Below are 21,066 nucleotides of genomic sequence, written 5' to 3'. Positions count from 1 at the left end.
CTGCCTTCAAAAATGGAGTCAACATACTGAATGAGCCCGAGGTAAGGTGTCAAAACTGAGACAACACACTGCCTCTTCTCACCATTTCAGAGTAAAAAAAACATGTTTTCTATTATTCTTCTATTTCTATTATTTTTTAATTCTCTGAAACTTTGTTGATTTATTTTCTACTGACCAAAATTCTAACATTTCTTTTTATAATAAAATGTAGGGTTTAAATGAAAACATTTGATAAAGGAAAATGAATTGAAACAGTTGTAGCACCTCCTCCTGACCAGCAGGTGGCAGTGTGCGCTTTTATTATGACGTGAGATCCTTAAGAAGTGTTAACAGAGAAGCAAATCATCCATTTCTACTTGAGCACAAGTCTCTTGTTGTCACTTCAGTGTCCATCAGAGGGCTCCGGCTTCAGGCTGTTAAATCTAAGACCATGGCCCAGGACATGACTCTGCTGTGGGGCTCCGGCTCTTGTCCTTGCTGGAGGACGATGATCGCTCTGGAGGAGAAGAACCTGCAGGGCTACAACCAAAAACTGCTCTCCTTTGATAAAATGGAGCACAAGTCCCAGGAAGTGTTAGATATAAACCCCAGAGGACAGGTATCGTCTAGCTTATAGCCAACATAACTTGTATTTATAGGAGACTGAACCTGCAGTCCCACCATTTATAGAACTCCTACCAGACGCGCTTTTTTGTTTAAGGCAACGCCAAACTCCATTTACAACTTTATTTATTCAATGTTTTCCAGCTTACTGACAAAATGTACACTTGTTGAAACATGACTGAATGCTGTAGACGAATGACATGGGTGTGAATTTTAATTCGGCTCGCATAAAAAAATCACCAAGCAGCTTTTTATTTGTTAGGAAATTGATCTTCAATGAATAACCATCACTCACCCAAGTGCTTTTCACACAAACGCACCACAGGGGGCGGAAACGACCAATTCATGATCAAGGGTCGCTACAGGTGTGCTAGCAGCATGCCGATGTTACTCATCAGTTTGTCGGAGTGTATTTCACCTGTAAACAAGGTGAGATTTTAATGACTGGATTTTTAAGGTAGTTTGGCGTATATGAGTATACACCTTAAATGATTCAGCCCTCTGACAACCTGACAGCTCAAGTTCATTACCTTTTTTAATTGGCAGTACAATTTTGTACAGTCATGCTGATTTGGGAAACACTGCAGGGACAGATTCTTAAGAGTTAACTGGCCGCCATGTTTGTTATAAACAGGCTGCAGGGAGCCTGGTTGTGTTTCCCAAGAGTCCCAGCTCAGCAGGTTGTCTTAATTAGCTCCCACTAGCATTAGCATAAGGTTTATGATAACACTGATAATAGTTAACCCTTGAAGTGTCTCACTCACATAATAACCAAGTAGGTTATACAGTGTGATAATAACCTGTTTTATTTTAAAGCTTCCCTCTTTCAAACATGGAGACAACATCGTGAATGAGTCCTACGCAGCCTGTTTTTACCTGGAGGTGAGTCAACTTAAAGATACCAATTCTCAACAAGAAATTTTACACTTAATAATAATTATTATTATTTGAATAATAGTACTAAATTCAACATTAAGAAGTGTACCTTGTGTGTTTCTGTCTTGATTTGCAGAGTCAGTTTAAGTCCCAGGGAAACACACTGATCCCAGACAGCCCAGCAGAACAAGCACTGATGTACCAACGCATGTTTGAGGGACTCACCTTCTACGAAAAACTCAGTAAGACACTTAAATTGAAATCCCAAAAGCAGACAGGTTAAACCCTTTTAACTGCAGTGTGTGGGACCTCCAGGCTGCGATTAAAAAAAAAATACAAAAACCTTCAAACAAATGGGGCCTGGGCATCAGCATCGCAATGTACACGTGCACAATGGTCACATGGCAGAACGTGCTATGTCAAGTAAGACAAAATAACTCAAACATATCCTGAGACAACTCTTTCGCTGCTTGATACAAAAGCAAAACATGAACAGTTCTCATTTTCCGTGATTCAGCTACAAGAAGTCTGTCTCATAGTCCATAATTTAGTCCGAAGGGTTCATATCAAACCACAAATTATTCATGATCAATTTATTGAGCAACACAGGACATGCCTTGGTTGACAAAATGCAAAGGAAAGTCTTTTCCAATATTGCTTTATCATGGTCAGCAGGCTCCCTTTTTAAAAAATGTTTTTAATGTTGCCCAAAAGGAAGGCAGCCAGCTTGCATATAATATTTTAACACAAATATTTTAGGCCTGTAGGATAGTCATTAATCATGAAACCTTTTACCTTTGCGTGAACTGGTAAATACTTTGATTTGATGTGTTGATCAAATCATGTGTTATTTGAGTGTTGGGCTGCCTGACAGGTACATGACTGTGAGGCACATTCCAGGCTGCTGCAGCTTTAATTATATATTATTTTACTACCACACAGGTAAAGAATGCACACCTTCTACTGCTGGAGTCAAAGTAGCATCAGGATTATTGATTTATCACTAAATGGTCAGTTTGATAAAGACACATTAAGAGGACTTGTTATTTTTTAGTATTATCATTAAGGTTCTTGCATAAATTAAATACTAATGCAAGGCAAATTCTGTATTTTTGTTTTTGTCCCTTTTTAAAAGACCAAAATCAATAATCCAACATGTTACCTTGTAAAGCTGAACGTGGGCACATGGGTTATTTGTATATGCATACACTGTCCCAGTGCTTTAAGATACTCATTGCAACAAATATGTATCAATCTGTGGCTAAAAATAGTTTCAACAAAAGTGCTATTTACTCCTGTTTGAGAAAGTTTTGCTACAAGACTACAGTGCCCAGCTGTTTGAGGAAAATTAGGTGCCTTTTTTTTAATATGAAACTATATATTTGTTACCTGCTTTTCATAGTTTATACAAGGTATAGTAAGAAATGTAGAGTATTGCAGCTTCTTCTTTACACAATAAATTACGCCTTCAATTATGTATGAAAACACTATACACTTATGCCAAGGAAATAACATCATAGACCCAGTGAAGCTCAGAATATATTAATGTGTGTGTGTTTTCTTTTATCAGACGCAGTTATCTACTACGAGTGGTTTGTCCCTGAAGGAGAGAGGCATGACTCCGCTCTGAAGAGAAACAAAGAAGCTCTGGTCACTGAGCTGAAGCTCTGGGAGGGTTACCTGCAGAAGGTAGAGCATGCTCTGTAAACACACACAATCTCAACATGAACTGACGTCTTCAAACACGCTGTATTTTTCACTTCTTTGTTTCAAGCTGGGCTCAGGCTCCTACCTGGCAGGAAAGACCTTCTCACTGGCGGACGTGACTGTTTTTCCCACTGTTGCCTATCTCTTCAGATTTGGGTCAGTAGGAGAATTTTCTAGAAGTCGCACCAACATCATAAGCGATCTGTAGATGCATGGCTTGACATTCCTGCTTTCTGTTCTGAAGGTTGTCTGCCGAGCGTTACCCTATACTGGGAGAGTATTACGCTCTGCTGAAGGATCGGCCCAGCATCAAAGCCAGCTGGCCGCCTCACTGGCTGGAGAACACTAAGGGACAAGACACACTCAAAGACATGTGAGGTTCTCACACAGTTTTGGATCGATTCTATAGAAATGTTTTTGCTAGATAGTTTCAGCTCAGTGTGTCGAATTTGATACAGCTTTTTTATTTTACTGACAATTAAAAGGCAAGAAGGTGTTGTGATTACCTGTGTGCTATTGCAACAGCAGAAATGTTTCTTTTATTTCGTTTTTGTCAAACTAACTTTTAGATTTAGTTTGTTTTAGGTTTATTATAGGCATGTTCCTGCCAGTGGTAAACACGGGCTGTGTTATTCCATGCAGCATGTGATGTTTGTAGGGTTTACAGGCAGGTAGCAGAAACATGTGGACATTGTGATATTGTTGCAATATCAGTTTTTGTTTCCAGGATACATGGCTTGTACATGTAACATTAATCTGTTGACTAATACATGTACACGTTACTATAACAACAGGTATTAATGAATGTTGAATCTTCTACTTCAGTTAGTTTGGATTAATAGGTTTCAACCGCTTTATTGTACTAATTAAACTCAACTACAGCAAACATGTCATTGTAAACCAGTATGTTGGCTCTACAGTTATGCTGCAGCATAATAAAACCAAGAATCACTGCTGAAGGCACAAATTAAGTCAGAGTGTAAGAGATGTATTCAAGTTCTTCTCTTGTACAGCTCACTGTATGGAGTCAGAAGGTCACATAAGAGGTGAACAACATTCGTCGAGCACAGATTCTCAGTCTTATGTGTCAGTAAAAAATGTTGGCGGTGTCTTTGAGGACATGACCTGCTGGTTTTATCATTTGAATAGCCGTGCCAAAATGAAAGCCGTTTGCTCTGCTCAAAGGTGAGTGAAATGCTCTGTGCAATCGTGACTTTGCATAAATGACAGCACCATTATTTCATCCTGTGCATTATTTTGCATTTATGTAGAATGCTTACCTTCTGTTCGACATCTGTAACAGCTGTGCTGATAACACCTGTTGAATGTTGTGGATGTTTCTCTGGGCCCATGCTCAGTTCTGGCACTGTGGACACAGGGCTTCCCCTGTTTTGCCCCGTCAGCTGATGATCACAGGAGCAGTTGGCATTTTATATATCAGACAAACTAAGTATTATGGGACTGCCCCATCCAACCTGCAGCCTGTGCAGCATACACAAGTAATACACTGTATGCTTCTCATAGCAGTTCAAAAGTTCACAGACAGAAGGGAATTTATCAGGTTACATGCAGCTTCCTCTGGAGCCACAAAATTCTTTATACTACCTTTTACACACATGCAGTAGTACTCCCCAAGGCCTGTAAACACACGTTCATGTGTAAAATTAGTGGAGTTGCACTTGAAGATCATTTCCTGGAAACTATACTGATTCCTGACAGGAGCAGCAGAGGGTCTCACACTCACTGATTAACTTTACAATGCATGAATAAATGATCACATGCAGACAATGAGCCTACACGACCAAATGTGTGATAATCAAAAGAAAAAAAAAAAAAAGCGAAATAGTGGGCAAGTAGATAAAAATGAGACTTTACTTTGGAAACACCACATCTGAAGAAAATAGGTCTCATAACTGTCGAGGGGTTGAAATGTACTAATAGGTATCGGAGAACTTAATACTTGCTGCAGAGTCTCTGCATTAAAAATGATTCATTCAACCATTCGATCTTTATTTAAATAGAGCGGTCCAGCGTGAGCGGGCCTCTTTTGCATGGCCACTGTGCACACAGGACATGTAAGGTGATCAAACCATCATAATGAATGACTGTCAAAATGTCAAGTCATGCATGTAGAGCAGGACCTAGTCTGTCAGCCAACACTTTGTTGTAAAACCAGTTGTATGGTGATCACCATTGCATTTCTTCTTTCTCAATATGCTTTGTCAAAAGATAAAATGTTTGTGTCATGCTAGTCGTGCAAAATCAACATGATAACCAGTTTCACAGTGCTCAAACTGGACAAAGACAAGGCCCACGTACGAAGACACAAAGATCGCTGTCAGACGAGTCAGGATTTTAGAGTGAAGATGAAGCGATATGAAGGAGTGGAATGTGACCAGTGCAGTCACTCAAAAAAACAAAAAGCACCGCATGTTACTTGGACTTAATGCTTGTCCTTGAAATGTGGAGAAACTTTTGCATTTTTTGGGGGGGCTAAATTCTCAGAAACCTAAAATAGTCTTGGTCAGCAGTTGAATGTTTTGCAAGAGGGAACAGGCTTCAGCTACACCACCCACATGTTTTTCATAGAATTTCTAAAGCTTTCTCTCATTCAACAGGTTGTCTTTTTGAGCACAGCTGCACCCCAAAAAGAGTCAAGACAGGGACTGCAGACTGTATCAAATACGTGACAGAACTGTGGTTTATTGCCACACATGGATTACTTAACTGAAGTGTTGATATGGGCAACTATTCAAGTGCACAACATCCGGAGTGCGAGGACAGACTCGGAGAAAGAGGAACAAAGAAAGTGCAAATTGCATGTGAACAATGTGAATAGTGGGTGCTCAATTTTTCTACTCAGAGCCGCCTTCAATGTCACTCTCGAGCGTAGGTATACATTACATAGGTGGTGTCTATTACTTTCAGTGGAGATTTGATTGTTTAATTTGAGTGACTGTGCCAGCACTCTGTGTGTGCAGGGGTGAGTGAAAAGTGCTGAGTCACTGTGAGTTTTCAACAGTTATTATCAGGACACTGTGAACGTGCAACAGGAAATCACTTAATCACTGTAGGAACAGTTTAAGATAACAATTAACGAAGATAATATTGACATAAGCTTGCACGGATACAAATTATATAAATTATGTGTGTTGGAATGCTGTGGCGATATTAGGGCACATAAATAATTACAGCAGTTACAAAATCCCTTATGAACTTTGTAATGACGACTGCCACACACATAAAGGTGCAGTGTGTAAGAATGGGTCACCCCAAACAAACAGAGGGCAGCGTATCACCGGAGTAACCGCAAAGTGCTGCTAGCTGTTACCTAGTTAGCTCAGTTAGCCACGCAGCTAGTGGTCCAGACTGGGAGCTTGGAGTGGTATGACATGACGGGACGAACTAAGGCTAGCTGGTTAGCATGCCAACTTCAGTAGACACATCTGCAACACAATACGTAGACGTCTTTGACAGAAAAAAAAACTGCCATTTCTTCACATTCTGTTGATATTCATTGAATTTTTAATGTTTTAAACAACAATTCATACAAACTGCACCTTTAAGTCACTGAGGGAACATAGCAATATATACTACTATATATATTGTTTTATCATTTTTTGCACCATAAAACAAATATAGCCCTAACTCTTTGTTAACTGTTACTATTAGTAACCATCAGTGCACAAAATTGCATTATTTATGTGTTGTGTTTATGATATGCACGTCTGAGATCAAAGAGTATTAATGCAAAGCAAGAGAAGTCACTCCTTCACGTTTGACTTTGCTAATGCCTCTTGGTTTCAACAGCTAGAGGTGTAATAATGCAGAAGTAATACATTTGCAGACTTTTAATTTGAAGTAATGCTGCCCTGAGTTAACAGAGAGGGAAGAAGAGGAGTGGCCATGTGTGGAAAGGGTATGAGCTATCTCAGCTGTCTTGAGTTACAGATCCTGGGTGATAACACAAAAATGGGATGGGGCTTACTTGCACCAATCAGGCTGCGAACAGTCAGTCGGAGCATGTTATAAAACAGCCGTCTGCCGCATTCCAGCTTCACTCCTCACTTCTCCCACCACTCACAACTTCAGCCGCCGTCAGGCTTAACACTTCACTCTGAAACCATGGCCAAGGACATGACTCTGCTGTGGGGCTCCGGCTCTCCTCCCTGCTGGAGGGTGATGATCACTCTGGAGGAGAAGAACCTGAAGGGCTACAACCAAAAACTGCTTTCTTTTGAGAAAATGGAGCACAAGTCCCAGGAAGTCATGAAGATGAACCCCAGGGGACAGGTCAGTTAACCATTACCCATAAATAATACATATCATCTTACTGTGTCAGCCTGCGTTTTCCTGACGCACACAATTTTATATTTGTTTTAGCGACAAAAATAATGGTCAAACTTTTCATTCCACTCTTTCTTTGTTAAAGCTTCCTGCCTTCAAACATGGAGACAAGGTCCTGAATGAGTCCTACGCTGCCTGCCTGTACCTGGAGGTAAGAGCTTAGCCCTAGATAATATTTTATGCTGCCACCAAGGAGTTAATAATTAGAGGGCTCCTTGTGATCTGTGTGTTCAACAATGCCTCCTAGACAAACATACACCCTACACCGCTGAGGAAAAGAAACCGGAGCTCCATGCAGCTGTTCACAATAGTTTCTCTTTTCATGTCTCCAACAACAGAACCAGTTCAAGTCCCAGGGAAACAAGCTGGTCCCTGACTGCCCCGCTGAACTGGCAATGATGTACCAGCGCATGTTTGAGGGTCTCTCACTCAACCAGAAAATGGGTATGTTAACCCTGACGCTGTTTTGCACAACAAGACACACCCATTGACCCCATAAGTCGTGCATATTAATAATAATTACTACACCTGAGCAACTTAGATGTTGAGTTTTATCAAATGGCTTCATGACTCATCTGATTTAGAAGTCTGCCTTCAGGGACTTTGAGCTGCATTGCTCTTAGGAACTGCCCCCTCCTCAAGAGACCCGAGTTGTTCAAAACACACGCCATGCACTAATGAGCTGTGCATTCACATAATTAAGCCATGGCACCGTGCATCAGGTCTATGCTGTGCACCCCTTAAAACAGGTAGTGATGTTGTAAGGTCATATGTTAATCCCACAAAAGGATCACATGCTCAGGCCAGCTTGCACGCGAAGCTCAAGTCATGAGACGGCACACTTCACTGTTTGAGGAGGGGTGCAAAAAGAAGAGAGCTGCATTTCCAATAATTAACATCAACTTGTGCATAAATAGAGTACAAGACGTCACGTGACTACAGTTTTTCTGAATAGGCTGCTTCAAACTTTATGTGAGGCACTTTTACTGCCTTCACTGATGTTACATAATTCCCTGACTGACTCCACCCTCAACTGCAGGAGACACAGAAGCAATTGGCCAACTAGTGTGGGAGTGGATGTTTCATGACTGAAAATCTGTTTCGATATTTTTCAGCGGACGTCATCTACTACAACTGGAAGGTCCCAGAGGGAGAGAGACACGACTCTGCTGTGAAGAGAAACAGAGAGAGTCTGACTGCTGAGCTCAAGCTGTGGGAGGGTTACCTGCAGAAGGTAAGCCTGCAGTTTTTCAAATACTCTACCCTCAAGACAATCAATAAATAAATAAAATAAACAAAAGACAAGCTACAGAAGTGCAGAGGAAGGTTTTAAACTGAAGTGACACATGATCAGGAGTTGTTGAACTAAACTACAACCTGCAAGAGTGGTATCAATCTTCTCATCTAGCTCTCTGCAAGAAAGAAACAGTATTTCCCAAAATGTTGAATTATTCCTGCTGCAATATGTAAGAATTGGCCACCTGTTAAATTCATATTCAAAACAAATAGGGGGCAGCATATCACCAGAGTTGCCGCTAACTGCTGTTAGCTGTAGCTGCTGTGAGGTTGTCAGCCGTGCAGCTAGCGGTTGGGACTGTGTGCTCGGCGCCAGGGGAGTGTTTGTGGTTACGCTGCTAGCAAAAAGGCTTAGAGAACTCGGAAGTTATATTTCGTTTGGATATCGGACAGACATTTACTCCAGAGACACCCAGCGGCGTCTCTTACTCAGTTTCACCCAGTGCAGGCAGCAGGAGGACGGTTAGCTCACCTCCCACCAATCTTGTGCTGCGCTGGAGGCTGATTTAGGGACCATCATTAAATTACCCTATTGTTTGTTTGATTCACACAAAAACAATGTTTCTTCATGCTGACTTGATGATATCAGTGAAAATGATAATATAATAATAATAAACTGATTTCGTGTAGCACTTATTTTGATAATGTGTTGTATTTATTTTGCATAATTTATAATTGCATCACTACACAGTTCACATAAGACACACCTCTTTTTATTGGATTGGATTTTGCTTCTTCTATCTAGCAGTAAAAGCCAGTAACAAGAGCTGTGTCTTATTTGTCCCATTTAGTAATACAATTCGGCATTAGTTTGGCAAGAAGTATTGTCTTACAAAAATATTTTTGCAAAATAAATACATAACACATTAGCATTCAATACGTGTGCTACATGAGGTCATGTCATGTATAATTTTTTTTAATCATAATTTTCACTGAACATTTTGTGTAAAACAAACACTAGGGTAATTTATTGATGGTCCCTAAGTCAGCCTCCAGTGCAGCACAGGGTTCTGGGAGGTGAGCTGACCGTCCTCCTGCTGCTAACACTGGGTGAAACTGAGTAAGAGACGCCGCTGGGTGTCTCCGGAGCAAATGTCTGTCCAATATCCAACCTAAAACTAACTTCAGCTCGGTAGCTTTGGGCTGGGACTGGTCGGGGCTAGCTGGTTAGCATGCTAACTTCAGTAGACGTCTCTCAACACAACACATAGACATAATGTCAAAACTGCCATTTATTCGCATTTTGTTGATAATTATAGTTGAGTGCCCCGTTAAAATCACCCATATTGTATTTTAATAAGCCACACTACTGTAGGCTACAAGCATCCATCACAGCTAACATTTATGTAAACTGTAAGCTAACCCTTAATAGAGAAATGCTAGAAGGTAACATAACAATCCTGGTTGTCAAATCTGCCCACCAGCACATGAATGTGGTCATATCTCCATTTTTTTCCTGTCTTCTAGACTTCAGGCGGTTTCCTGGCAGGAAAGACCTTTTCACTGGCTGATGTGTGTGTTTATCCAAGCATCTGTTATGTCTTCCGTTTTGGGTATGTGGATTAAAGCTTCCTGACGAAACGAATACATTGATTGCCATGGGGCAAACATTCGCAATGCATTAACTTGGATACATTATTAACTTTTCTCCATTCTGTAGGTTATGCGAGGAGCGTTACCCTAAACTGGCATCTTACTATAACAGTCTGAAGGACAGACCCAGCATCAAAGCCAGCTATCCTCCAACCTGGCTGGAGAACCCACAGGGACAAGATGTGCTGAAAGACATCTGAGATGCTGACACACTGGAACAGTTCCTGTTGTAAAATTTGTAACCACTCCTTGCATTGCACTACTGTAGCCGGCAGCATTTTAAAGAAATTTGCATTTGCTTTTACTGTGGTTTTTGATTTCCTAACACAATTTGGTTGAGACTGAAACTGCAGATTGTGCTGTAAACGGAAGCAATAAAAAACGACTTGCAGCTAAGTTGCGTGCTGTATTCATTTGAAGTTAAGAATCCACTGAGCCCTCTTTAAGCCCATTTTTCACTGGAATCTGTTGAACACAGGTGAATGTAACAGGGAGCAATGATATTAGCCGTTTCTACACCAAGATATTTGACTATAAGCATCATGGTCTTTCAAATTATGATTTAATTTCCGCACCACAGTTTTGACAGCAGAGGCCACTCAACTCAAAGAAACCACTGCTGCTGTTCGCATCCTTTGGTATGTTGCCCTGTTGCTCTTTGAACCTGCAGTTCCTGTTTGACTAACAGGAGCCAAATCATTGTACAAAAAGACAATGAACTCTGGGGGTTCATATGTTTTCATACCAAGGCCACAAAGAGACTTTTAAATCAAAGTCTGGGTTACAGGAGAAGTTTATTATTTGAACATTACTGAGCAGTTTAGTCCCTCGTGGTGGGTTCAAAGTAAATGAAACCATTATGTCTGCAGGTGGTTTATCCAGTTTCAGGCATCCCCACTCACAGGAGGACATAATGAAAACAGCTTTGACTGGTTAGATTAGATTCAATCTTGTTGTCACTGCACCTAGCAAGTACTGTAAACCAAAATGCATTTTAACATCTCACCAGAAGTCCAACAATCAGTAAAGTTAAAGGGGCGATTTGTAGGACATGGTCAGAATTTGTGTTTAAAATAAAAAGATGAACTAACATTATCATTGTAGTCTTAAGAAACAACAGCGTTGACGGTACTTTTTTCCTTACTAAATGTAAAATACAACCTGAATTTAAGTTTCCCTCTTGAACTAAGACAAGCTTAGTTGCCTCCCTTATTCGCCTAATACACACTTAATTTAAACTCCACGTAAATGAAATAAAACTTACCACAGCCAACCAGCAGTCTTGGTTTGTTTTTCCACAATCACATCTGATTTGTTCGAAATAAATCCTCAATTCACAAAGTAAGATGTGAAAATATTCCAGCTCTACGTGCCGTTTTTGCCCGCTGCTGATACCCGACCCATCAGAAAGTAATTGTAGATCCAGTGTTAAGGCATTCTGTGAGTAAGGTTAGTTGAAATATTTAATCTTGTCTAGATATCTTTCGTGTAAATCCTTGTGAAGCTGTTGATGCTGAGTGGATATTAGCCAGTTTCGGCCAACTCAGCTGTGGTGAATAGGCTTGATTGCAGGGGGGAGCTAACCCTGCATAACCCTCAGTCATGTTGTCATCAAGTGTTTTCTGAGGGATTGAAAATACAACCAGACAGACATAAAGGTGAAGTAAGAGTCATACCAAAGGTCAGCACAGTTAAACAACACAGTTCCACGAATGTGTGCAACAGCATCCAAATGTTGATTTTTAATGTGGACTCTGGAACAGATGATAGACTTGATAGGTCAGAGTTTGTGTGGCACTTTTAAAATGGATTTGTGATGTACCGCTAGTTCAATGTATGAAAGTCAAAATCTGGTTTGAGGTGTGATGAGCATGTCAACCATGACTTTTGCTCAATTGTTAATTGGCTCTCCTGCAGGGTAATTTAACAAAAATCAACAGAATAGGATCTAGACTGTAAGTTTGTTTTACTTGTGTATTGCACTTTAAGGTAGCTGTTCGGGGGTTGTTGCGAGTCAATCATTGATGTGTCAACAATGAGCTGTGCAAATAGATCAGGTATACATATTTAGGGTTACAGAACCACTTCTTTTGCTTCACTTGTGCTCCAGGAATCTGAGAAGATGGGGATATATTTGATTTTGGTGGGTCTGCTCTCCATCTGCAGTCTCTCCCTCAGTCAAGGTAATACATACTCTATAGACTGTAACTACAGGACTTTCTTTTAATAAATGTAGAATGTATTCAATACATGTGTATTTGTATTTGTACATGTAAAGGTGTTTCCATTTACAATTTTTCAGATTGTAATCCAGGGCATGTGGTGAATGTGGATTTTCCGGGAACGGACATAACATCTGTCTACTCCCCTGATGCTGATCACTGTCAGCAGCTTTGTACCCAGCACCCGTCCTGTCTCTTCTTTACCTTCATCCGGGGTGATTGGACGAGGGATAACAGGTGTAGAACGAGAAAATAATTATAATGACAGATAAGTTATACATACTTCTTATTTTCATAGAAAACAAGACTTTTAAAGTATTGATAGTTTTTGTAATCCAGAGCGACCAGAAGTCAGGAAGTGCTAGATGCAAAAATAAAAAAATAAAAGCGAACGGTAAACTTTTCTTTTTAAATACCATTTTTTACAAGTGTACATTAAAGGTATTATCCTTATAAACTGCTGCATTAACTTACTATTTCATTTTAATGGCTTTGGTTCTCTTACCATCATTTTGGTCTATTGTTTTTCACTGAAACTGTGATGACCCTTGTTCTTCTTCATTATTTAAAGACAACTAAATTTAAAACCCCCGTAAACCAATCAAACAACATCAATAACGAATGCCCCACTCTGCAGGCACTTTTACTGCTACCTCAAGTCCACCCCCACTGGAGAGCCCAAAGTTCAGACTCCACTGATGGGCGTCACCTCTGGATATTCTCTCAAGCCCTGCAGCCCTGACCTAAGTAAGCATTCAACCATTTTAAACCACTAAGATGACCAGTAGTACATTAGTCATGCATGGTCACACTCTGCTTTACTCTCTCTGCCTGTCTCCCAGAGCCTTGTCTGTCTCAGGTGTACCAGAACATGGACTTCTATGGGGCAGACTACCGGACCTTGTTCACAGCAAACTATGAGGAGTGTGAGAGAGCCTGCACACAAGACTCTGGCTGCCAGTTCTTTACTTTTGTAAATGAGGTCTTTCAAGTGGAGAAGATCAGGTAACACTGGATCACACAATTTTAAGTTGCAGTTGACATTAAATTGTCATAGAGAAGTGGGAGAGAAAGATGAGCCACTTTTTACATTTGATCATTTTTTTGCAAAATAATAAGTGTATTTGTTCCAGATAATAGTAACTCTACCTCGAGTTGTTGTGTACACATGGAAATCAAAACAAGTAATCTAACTATAATGGTTTCAGAACAATGACCAATCAAAAAGAGTAGTCCTATGGCACAACTTGCCTCGAGGTGGGGGTAAAATGAAAATGGGTTGGTGTAAATTGAGCCCTCTAGGTGTAAACAGCCACCGTTAAATACTGAAATAAAAATGACACAAAATCAAACAATTTTGAGATCATTTTGAACCTCATTAATGCAGCGATCAAAGGCAAAAACTCTAAAAAACTTTAAAGTCTATAAACTATATGTTTTGTGCGCTTGTTAAATGTGCTAATTAACATTTTCGGTAGATATTTATCTATTATCAAAAGAGAAAATGTATGTCTAAATGTGCCTTTGTGTACATGTGTACAACATTTACACAGCAATTAGGTATTTATTACATCAGCATTGTAATGTCCAGAACATAACTGTTTAATTTAAGATACCGGGTTGATTACTTTAGAAACATGATGAATTTACTTGGGATGACAATGATCATTTTTTGGCTCTGCTTTGCTTACCTCTCTCCCCATGTGCTTCAGCACAACATGAATTGAGTCATGTGAAGTGTACTTCCTTAATTTGTGGTCACATGACTACTTTTGGCTTAAGTTACCCACTGGGTCGACTTACCCAGTTCTCCACTAATGGCAGAGGTAATGCCCTTGGTTGAGATGAAGCTCCATGAACAAAGTGTTTGTGGCCTTTTAGATGCACAGTGTAAAGGGTGAAGAGATATACTGATGATGATTTGATTTTTCTTTTTTTTTTGGAATCTTGATTTTCATTGTGACTTCAAAGCCAATGGCAGTCCAACAAAATATTAGAGTACAGATCCATACTTATGTTTTTTCTTGTTCTATTTTAGGTTCAAGTGCCACCTCAAATTCAGCTGGACGATACCAAGGCCTCCTGTTGTAAGAGTATTGCGGAATGTGGTATCTGGATTCTCTCACAATATACAAATGGGTCAACAATTAGACACAGGTACAGAAAGTCATAACATTAGGAAAACGCCCTGCAGGTCGCTGTGCATGCTTTCTTATTGTATTATCTGTGTTTCGTACAGCATGTCAGGGCAAGCTGTTCCCACACGCTGACATCCCAGGAGGCAACATCATGGTGCTGCCTGCTGCCTCTCCTGAACAGTGTCAGACATTGTGTTCCACTCATCCAAAGTGCACCTTCTTTTCATTTGCCAGGTAGCGGGTTTAGAAATTACAAATGTATATAACTTCTTTCTCTCTCTCACAAGTAGGCAAAGTTAAAATACGACGAGACAATTTGTAATTAGAACGTGAGTTATGTTAGCCTATTTGTTGTTCTAGTTACTTACTGTACAATATTCTAAAGGGACAGTTCACCCAAAACTCAAAGTGCATCACCCTAGAGCTAGCAAATGCTACTACTATTAATGTTTACATCCTACGCTGTCACTGGCGAGAGCCTCACGTAAATGAGTAGACACACACTTCCTTCTGAGCAGTTATAGGATTAGCAGGTGTAGTTGGGTAGAAAGAAAATAGTTCCTACATGAAACTGCTTGCAACATGGATTTTCTTGAGGAACCAGGTCATGACTTCCAGAAAGAGACATTGCTGTTGAGTTTTCAAATGTATTTTTGGTGCTTTAAGTGCCATCTAGTTTCATTACAGTTGAGAGAAGGCAGACATCTCTATGGCTGATATCTACAAAACTCTGGAACTTGTCCAAACCAAGAAAAAAGTGGAAATGTCATCCATCAAATCCAGTTAGGGGAGCGACTGACAGCTATGAGGGCTGGCCGAGCCTACAGTCTCTGCCATTACTACAGTTTTCAGCACAATGTCTTCAAAGTCCCAATACTGACAACTACACTGTGTTTATGAGCTGAAAGAGATACAATTACTTAAGCTGATACTGAAGTACAGTTTCACCAATTCATCCACACAAGGCATTTTATTAGTCATAGTCATATAGTCATATGCGCCGTTTGATGTAGTCTCAAAAGGTCGACTTTAATCTTGAAATGTCAAGTTTCTTATGCACTGTGTATAGTGCATATGAGAAAAACCTTCCTCCTCTCATTTATATACACTATATGTCATCCCAAAATAAAAATAATGTTATTCAAGGTTTTATTTATGTCCCTTTTTTGTCCTTTTTTGCAGTAATGGGTTAAGTTGTCAGCTGAAGAGCGATCAAGATTTCCTGGTGATCAGAGATAATGATGGAATCACATCTGGGCTGCCAGCACATTTCTGTCAGCTGGATAACAGTATGTATGACTAATCAACACTACAACTGCCAGTAAACCATTTCAGACTGCAGACCAATCGGGAATGTTTTTGGTGTATGGATCAATTTTTTTCTCGATAACTGAATGTTTTCTAGATATGTTCGATGTCAGTGCCAGTCCATTGTCACTCATTTAGGGAAATATCTCAACATCTACTTGATAGATTGGCACATTATTTGCAGAGGCACTCGTGGTTCCCAGATCACGTATCCTAATGAATTTGGTGGTCCCCTAACTTTTGAGTTGAGTGAAGTTATTTTGAAGCAAGTATTGCCGTGAAATTTAGTGCACATATCAGTTTTTGTATTCCCCTCATTCTTGGCTGACTTCTTCTTATTATTTATTCTTTATTTAGTCTAGTCAGAATAGATGCACTTTAATAATCCAGAGAAATTCACTTTATTCACATTCATTAATTCAGTTATTTCTGTTACATACGCAGGCACAAAATACATGAACACACATGCACCTATACACATGCATTAGTGGAGAGGTGTTAGAGCGAGGGGGCTGCCCCATATGAGGTGCCGAGAGCAGGCAGGGGTTTGGTGCCTTGCTCAAGGGCACAGGAGGCAAACTGGCATCTCTCCATCTAATCGTCCACACTCTGAATAGACTGGTCCGAGCAGGTCTTGAACTGGCAACCCTCCAGTCCCCAAGTTCCTGCAGACTGAGCTACTGCCGCCCCTTTAGAATTGAAGTATTGTAGACATTTAAGACAAATAAATAATAATAAAATAAAATAATTTCTGAATTAAAAACAGCTGACCCTGTGTAATGAACTAAACCTTGGTCATTTTCCTCTAACACTGCATGTACAGATAAGTGACAAATGCTCTTATTTCAGATTTGGGTATTATTAGGGGGAACATTATATATATCGAACTAATAATTATCATGTTTCAGCCTTTCTAACCCCCAGGTGTGCATAAACTACAGGTTCTTTTTAAAATACAAAAATGAGAAATTAGCGGTTATCTCACAGGTGTTGACCATAAAAGTCAGGTAATTATTGGTATCGGCTGAAAGAAATCCATGTCCTGCAACCCTAGTCATTATGTGAGCTAATATTAAAAAGACTGAAATCATTCGTGACCTATGATAGTCTAACTCTGTTCCTCTCTGCTAACAGACTGGGTAAAGGTGGCTCATGAAGACGTAGACTTCAATGGTTCTGACATTCGCTATGTGCTGCTGGACGATGCTGAGACATGTCAGAGGACCTGTACTGAGGATGCTCTCTGCCAGTTCTACAGCTATGTCAAGGCAAACTTCACCGACCCCACTCACAGGTACAGTATTTTTAACACACACACCTTCATGTCTGTTTTTTTTAAATTAAATTGTACATGATCACCACTAATGTATCACTTCATAATGTGATGACAGGTGTATTCATTGTGCTGAAATAAAGATGCTGTTGATGATTTTGTGTTCAAGGCGCCGCTGCTACCTCAAGCGTTCCATCACCATGCCTGCTCCTCCTAAAGTGGCCAAACTGGCCAACGTTGTGTCCGGATTCACCCTGAGGAACTGTGTGTCGGCACCGTCACATACTTAAATAAAATGCAAAAAGAAAAGCAAAAAAACATGATAAATATTCTGATGAAAGTTCAGCAAACTGTCCGCTGGCTTCACACACTCGCTCAAGCACTCACACCCCCTTCCTTATGCTTCCTATAGACCTGCTGGTTTAATTCTTAAATATACTGTATCATACAGTATATGTATGCACTCGGTCTGGTGGTTGTTCCTAACATAAGTTTTATTAGTGTCCCCACCAAAAGATGGGAAACTGAGCTAAGAACAGAGCTGACCCAGCTGCAGGAGCAGTGAGCACAATATAGAGATTGTTATAAAGCCGCTTATTTCTGTGCATTATTGCATTTAATAAATATGTCTAAAAGGTGCATTCAAGACTCTAAGTGGAATTTATAAAATGATTCTGTATAGTACCAGGAAATAGAGAGGGGCTTGATGTACTGGAGTATGTGCACTTGTGTATGTTGATGTTGTGCAGGGCCTTGTGGAAGCCTGTTGACACCAGTAGGTGGCAGAAACAGACAACTACCTAAACTATCAGTTCAACAGGACTGGAATAATAGATGCCGATCACACTTTTGATTCATTATTGATAAATGGAGGAAAACGTTTATTAACATTTACAGGTTGTAAAAGCCTCCTTTCTACTTTATGTGGGAGGCACAATCACTCCTACAGAGTTTGATTTGATATTATCTATTAATAAAACTATGAACTAAAACAAGATGCACATCCTATCTTTCACAAGCCCTTTGTTTCAAATACAGGAATTATTACGTGTGTAAGCTTTAAATTTATATATTTATGAAAATTTAAAGTACACCAATCAATGTTTTTATATTAATGTTGTGCTTCATGCAACATTAATAGGGAGTTTGGGTTAAATAATTAATGATTATCAGGGATAAGATCCAATTTACATGAGATCACCTCGGGGCATCGACATTCACTCTTGTACAATATTAAATGGACCACATGAAGGTTCAAATGTCTTTTATTTAACACAAAGATGTACTATATACAGGTGTGTGTGTGTGTGTGTGTGTGTGTGTGTGTGTGTGTGTGTGTGTGTGCGTGCGTGTGTGTCTGGCAGAACAAAGAAACAATGGTGGTTCTTGCATCATGTGCTCACTGATATCACATGTGGGTGTGATATGCTCCAGGCTGAAGGAGTGTGTGTGCGTGTGACGTGATGCCAGGTTATAGAAGATGGTTAGCTGCTGATGTCAACTAACATCAAATTAGCTGTGTAGCAAAGCAAACTACCAATAACCTGACCTGAGATCACAATAACACCAAAACAGTGAACAAACACATAGATTGAACACATGTGCATTACATCATGGTTCCTTGGCTGATGAGCCGAGAAGGTTCTCATTCCAATGTGGAACAATGCTGTTGTTCTGATTCTGAAAGTCTGATGAAAGACAGCAGGTGGAGAAAACTGGTCACTCCTTTCCTTTGCAGGTACAGCAGCTCGGTGCTGACTAACTTCGTGTTCCTCAGATTGTGGAGTTAGCTGGCAAGCTTTGCGTCGCAGCTGCTGGCGCTAACTGATCTGGAGTGAGGAGAAGTTCTTTGGGCCTGCTGGAAATGCAGCTGGCAACTCTCAGCAGCTGTTAGGCCCAGAAGAATCCAGGAGAAGAGAACTTGAGGGCAGGCAGCCCCGTGGGGAGAGAGGTGGAGAAGAGGGAGAAAAAAGGAAGCAGCTGGAGTTTTGACTATCTGGTCAGAGGAGGGTCTGTCATCCAGACCAATAGTAGCTCAAAGCTGAATTTGCACCTAAGTGTGAATGCTACAGGTGTCAGACTGAGAACCCAATATTTCTCTCCCAAAATAAAAACATAAATAGAATTACATAAAATGTGACCATACATTTCGTGTGCGTCACATGAAGACTGGGGAATTCTGGGAAACTGAGTTCAGTTCAGAGTACATTTTGAAATCTACAATGAATGACTCCATCTGTGGGTCCCAACATTAATAATGGATCAAACAAGTAGTCTGCAGTTCCTTTCAGCTCTACAGAGCATTTTAGTATCTTTGAACTCATTGTTTTGGATCTCCAGCAGCTACGTTACTCTTTCAGTTCATTGTCACCGCTCTTATCAGCTGTTTTCGGTTAAAAGTTCAGCACCAAACAACTGACAAAGTCACCAAGCTACTAGCCAGCTGATGGACATTGTTACGAAAGCTATATTTCTTTAGTTTACTGTCACAAACTCATCTTTTGTTGCAATAAATTATTTCTTACATATCACAATCCAGTGTTCAGATTCTCTGGCAAATGTTGAAGATTAAACAGTGAAAGGTGGAGGCCATATTTGCTGGAAACAAAGTGCCTTTGCGATGAAGTCTGCAACAGTGTTTGGGTGGGTGGTGCATGTCAAGTGGCATCCACATGAGATCCAGGAACCAAGGTTTTCCAGTAGAACTTTGACTAAGTATGATGGGAAACTTTTAGGTATTTGGTCACGAATCACAAAATTGGACAATTTAAAATCTAGACTTGCTTGTGGTGCATTATAAAAAAATCAGGGGATTACCAAAGTGATTGTAGTGTAAATTTGAATCCAGTACTTTTTCAGATATTACAGTCAAGACCATGATGGTGGACTGAAAGTTCAACAGATTTGGTGATGCACTCATAATAGCCTGAAGCTGTCTATACTGAATAACTCATTTCCAAGGGATAACAAGATAAATGTCATCAACTTCCTTGTTATGTTAGAAGAGACTCTCAAGGTTCACACAGAAAACGATGCCAAGTTTCGCCTTGAGTTATTCTGATATACTGTTTAATCTTTGATGTAGATTGTTAAAACCCAGGATATAGTTTCCCTCAATTCAAATACAAATAAAGCGCTGTTTGTTTTCCAGGTGCTGCTGCTATCTGAAGCGTCTCAACACATATCACACATCATTAAGATGTGCAGTCATTGTACCAGACAAACATGTTTTGCTACATCTGTTGATCAAGATATGTAGTCCAGGACATCTCTGCAGCGGTACAGTACTTCATTATGATGCTGTTTGTTCACACTTTTTACCTTTAACAAGAAATTGCAGCTTTTTGCGATTTTGATATTACACTTGGGCATCGTTGGAAAAAGCACTCAAAAGTCATACTTGAGTAAAAGTAAAGACAGCTTGTTTATATATTAGTACAGTACTTTACTAAATGTACCTAGTTACTGTATATGCCATCACTGCTCCTGAGTCAGGAACCTAAACACTCTTCTGTGAATGCCATTTCGAGTCACATCCATTCGTACAAACTGCATTGAAATACAACTGGATGTTGATGTCAAATAAAAATCTAGATCTGTGCTACTTTGCAGAGATAAATGATTTAAGCATTGGTCTTCTACTTCTTTAGATAATATCATAAAACCCAGATTCCAAGAAGTTGTGACATTGTGTAAAAAATAA

At 40.0% G+C, this 21,066-nt stretch overlaps 3 protein-coding genes across 4 annotated transcripts; all 3 read left to right on the top strand.

Annotated features, from left to right (window-relative positions):
* Positions 1 to 384: 384 nt before the first annotated feature.
* On the top strand, positions 385 to 4,157 carry LOC140993965 (glutathione S-transferase A-like). 2 transcript variants are annotated; one of them, XM_073463521.1, is made up of 6 exons: positions 385 to 598; positions 1,420 to 1,485; positions 1,616 to 1,721; positions 3,050 to 3,168; positions 3,254 to 3,342; positions 3,431 to 4,157. In XM_073463521.1, the coding sequence occupies exons 1-6, from the start codon at positions 431 to 433 to the stop codon at positions 3,561 to 3,563; spliced, it is 681 nt and encodes a 226-aa protein (XP_073319622.1). In that variant the 5' UTR covers positions 385 to 430; the 3' UTR covers positions 3,564 to 4,157. The 2 variants fall into 2 exon arrangements, with proteins under 2 accessions (XP_073319622.1, XP_073319623.1); XM_073463522.1 differs by lacking the exon at positions 385 to 598 and adding an exon at positions 1,123 to 1,283 and having other exon boundaries at positions 3,431 to 3,688.
* A 3,092-nt stretch (positions 4,158 to 7,249) lies between these two features.
* LOC140993966 (glutathione S-transferase A) lies at positions 7,250 to 10,818 on the top strand. Its single transcript, XM_073463523.1, has 6 exons — positions 7,250 to 7,479; positions 7,619 to 7,684; positions 7,872 to 7,977; positions 8,649 to 8,767; positions 10,297 to 10,382; positions 10,490 to 10,818. The coding sequence occupies exons 1-6, from the start codon at positions 7,312 to 7,314 to the stop codon at positions 10,620 to 10,622; spliced, it is 678 nt and encodes a 225-aa protein (XP_073319624.1). The 5' UTR covers positions 7,250 to 7,311; the 3' UTR covers positions 10,623 to 10,818.
* A 1,541-nt stretch (positions 10,819 to 12,359) lies between these two features.
* LOC140993894 (coagulation factor XI-like) lies at positions 12,360 to 18,002 on the top strand. The gene is made up of 10 exons (XM_073463456.1): positions 12,360 to 12,377; positions 12,533 to 12,605; positions 12,725 to 12,881; positions 13,282 to 13,391; positions 13,487 to 13,649; positions 14,683 to 14,801; positions 14,884 to 15,016; positions 15,965 to 16,071; positions 17,225 to 17,384; positions 17,533 to 18,002. Exons 2-10 carry the CDS (start codon positions 12,545 to 12,547, stop codon positions 17,651 to 17,653), a joined length of 1,131 nt encoding a protein of 376 aa, XP_073319557.1. The 5' UTR covers positions 12,360 to 12,377; positions 12,533 to 12,544; the 3' UTR covers positions 17,654 to 18,002.
* The last annotated feature ends 3,064 nt before the right edge of the window (positions 18,003 to 21,066 follow it).

This window comes from Pagrus major, chromosome 3, assembly GCF_040436345.1.
Source record: "Pagrus major chromosome 3, Pma_NU_1.0".
NCBI lineage: Eukaryota > Metazoa > Chordata > Actinopteri > Spariformes > Sparidae > Pagrus > Pagrus major.
This window is presented reverse-complemented; position numbering and strand designations above follow the sequence as displayed.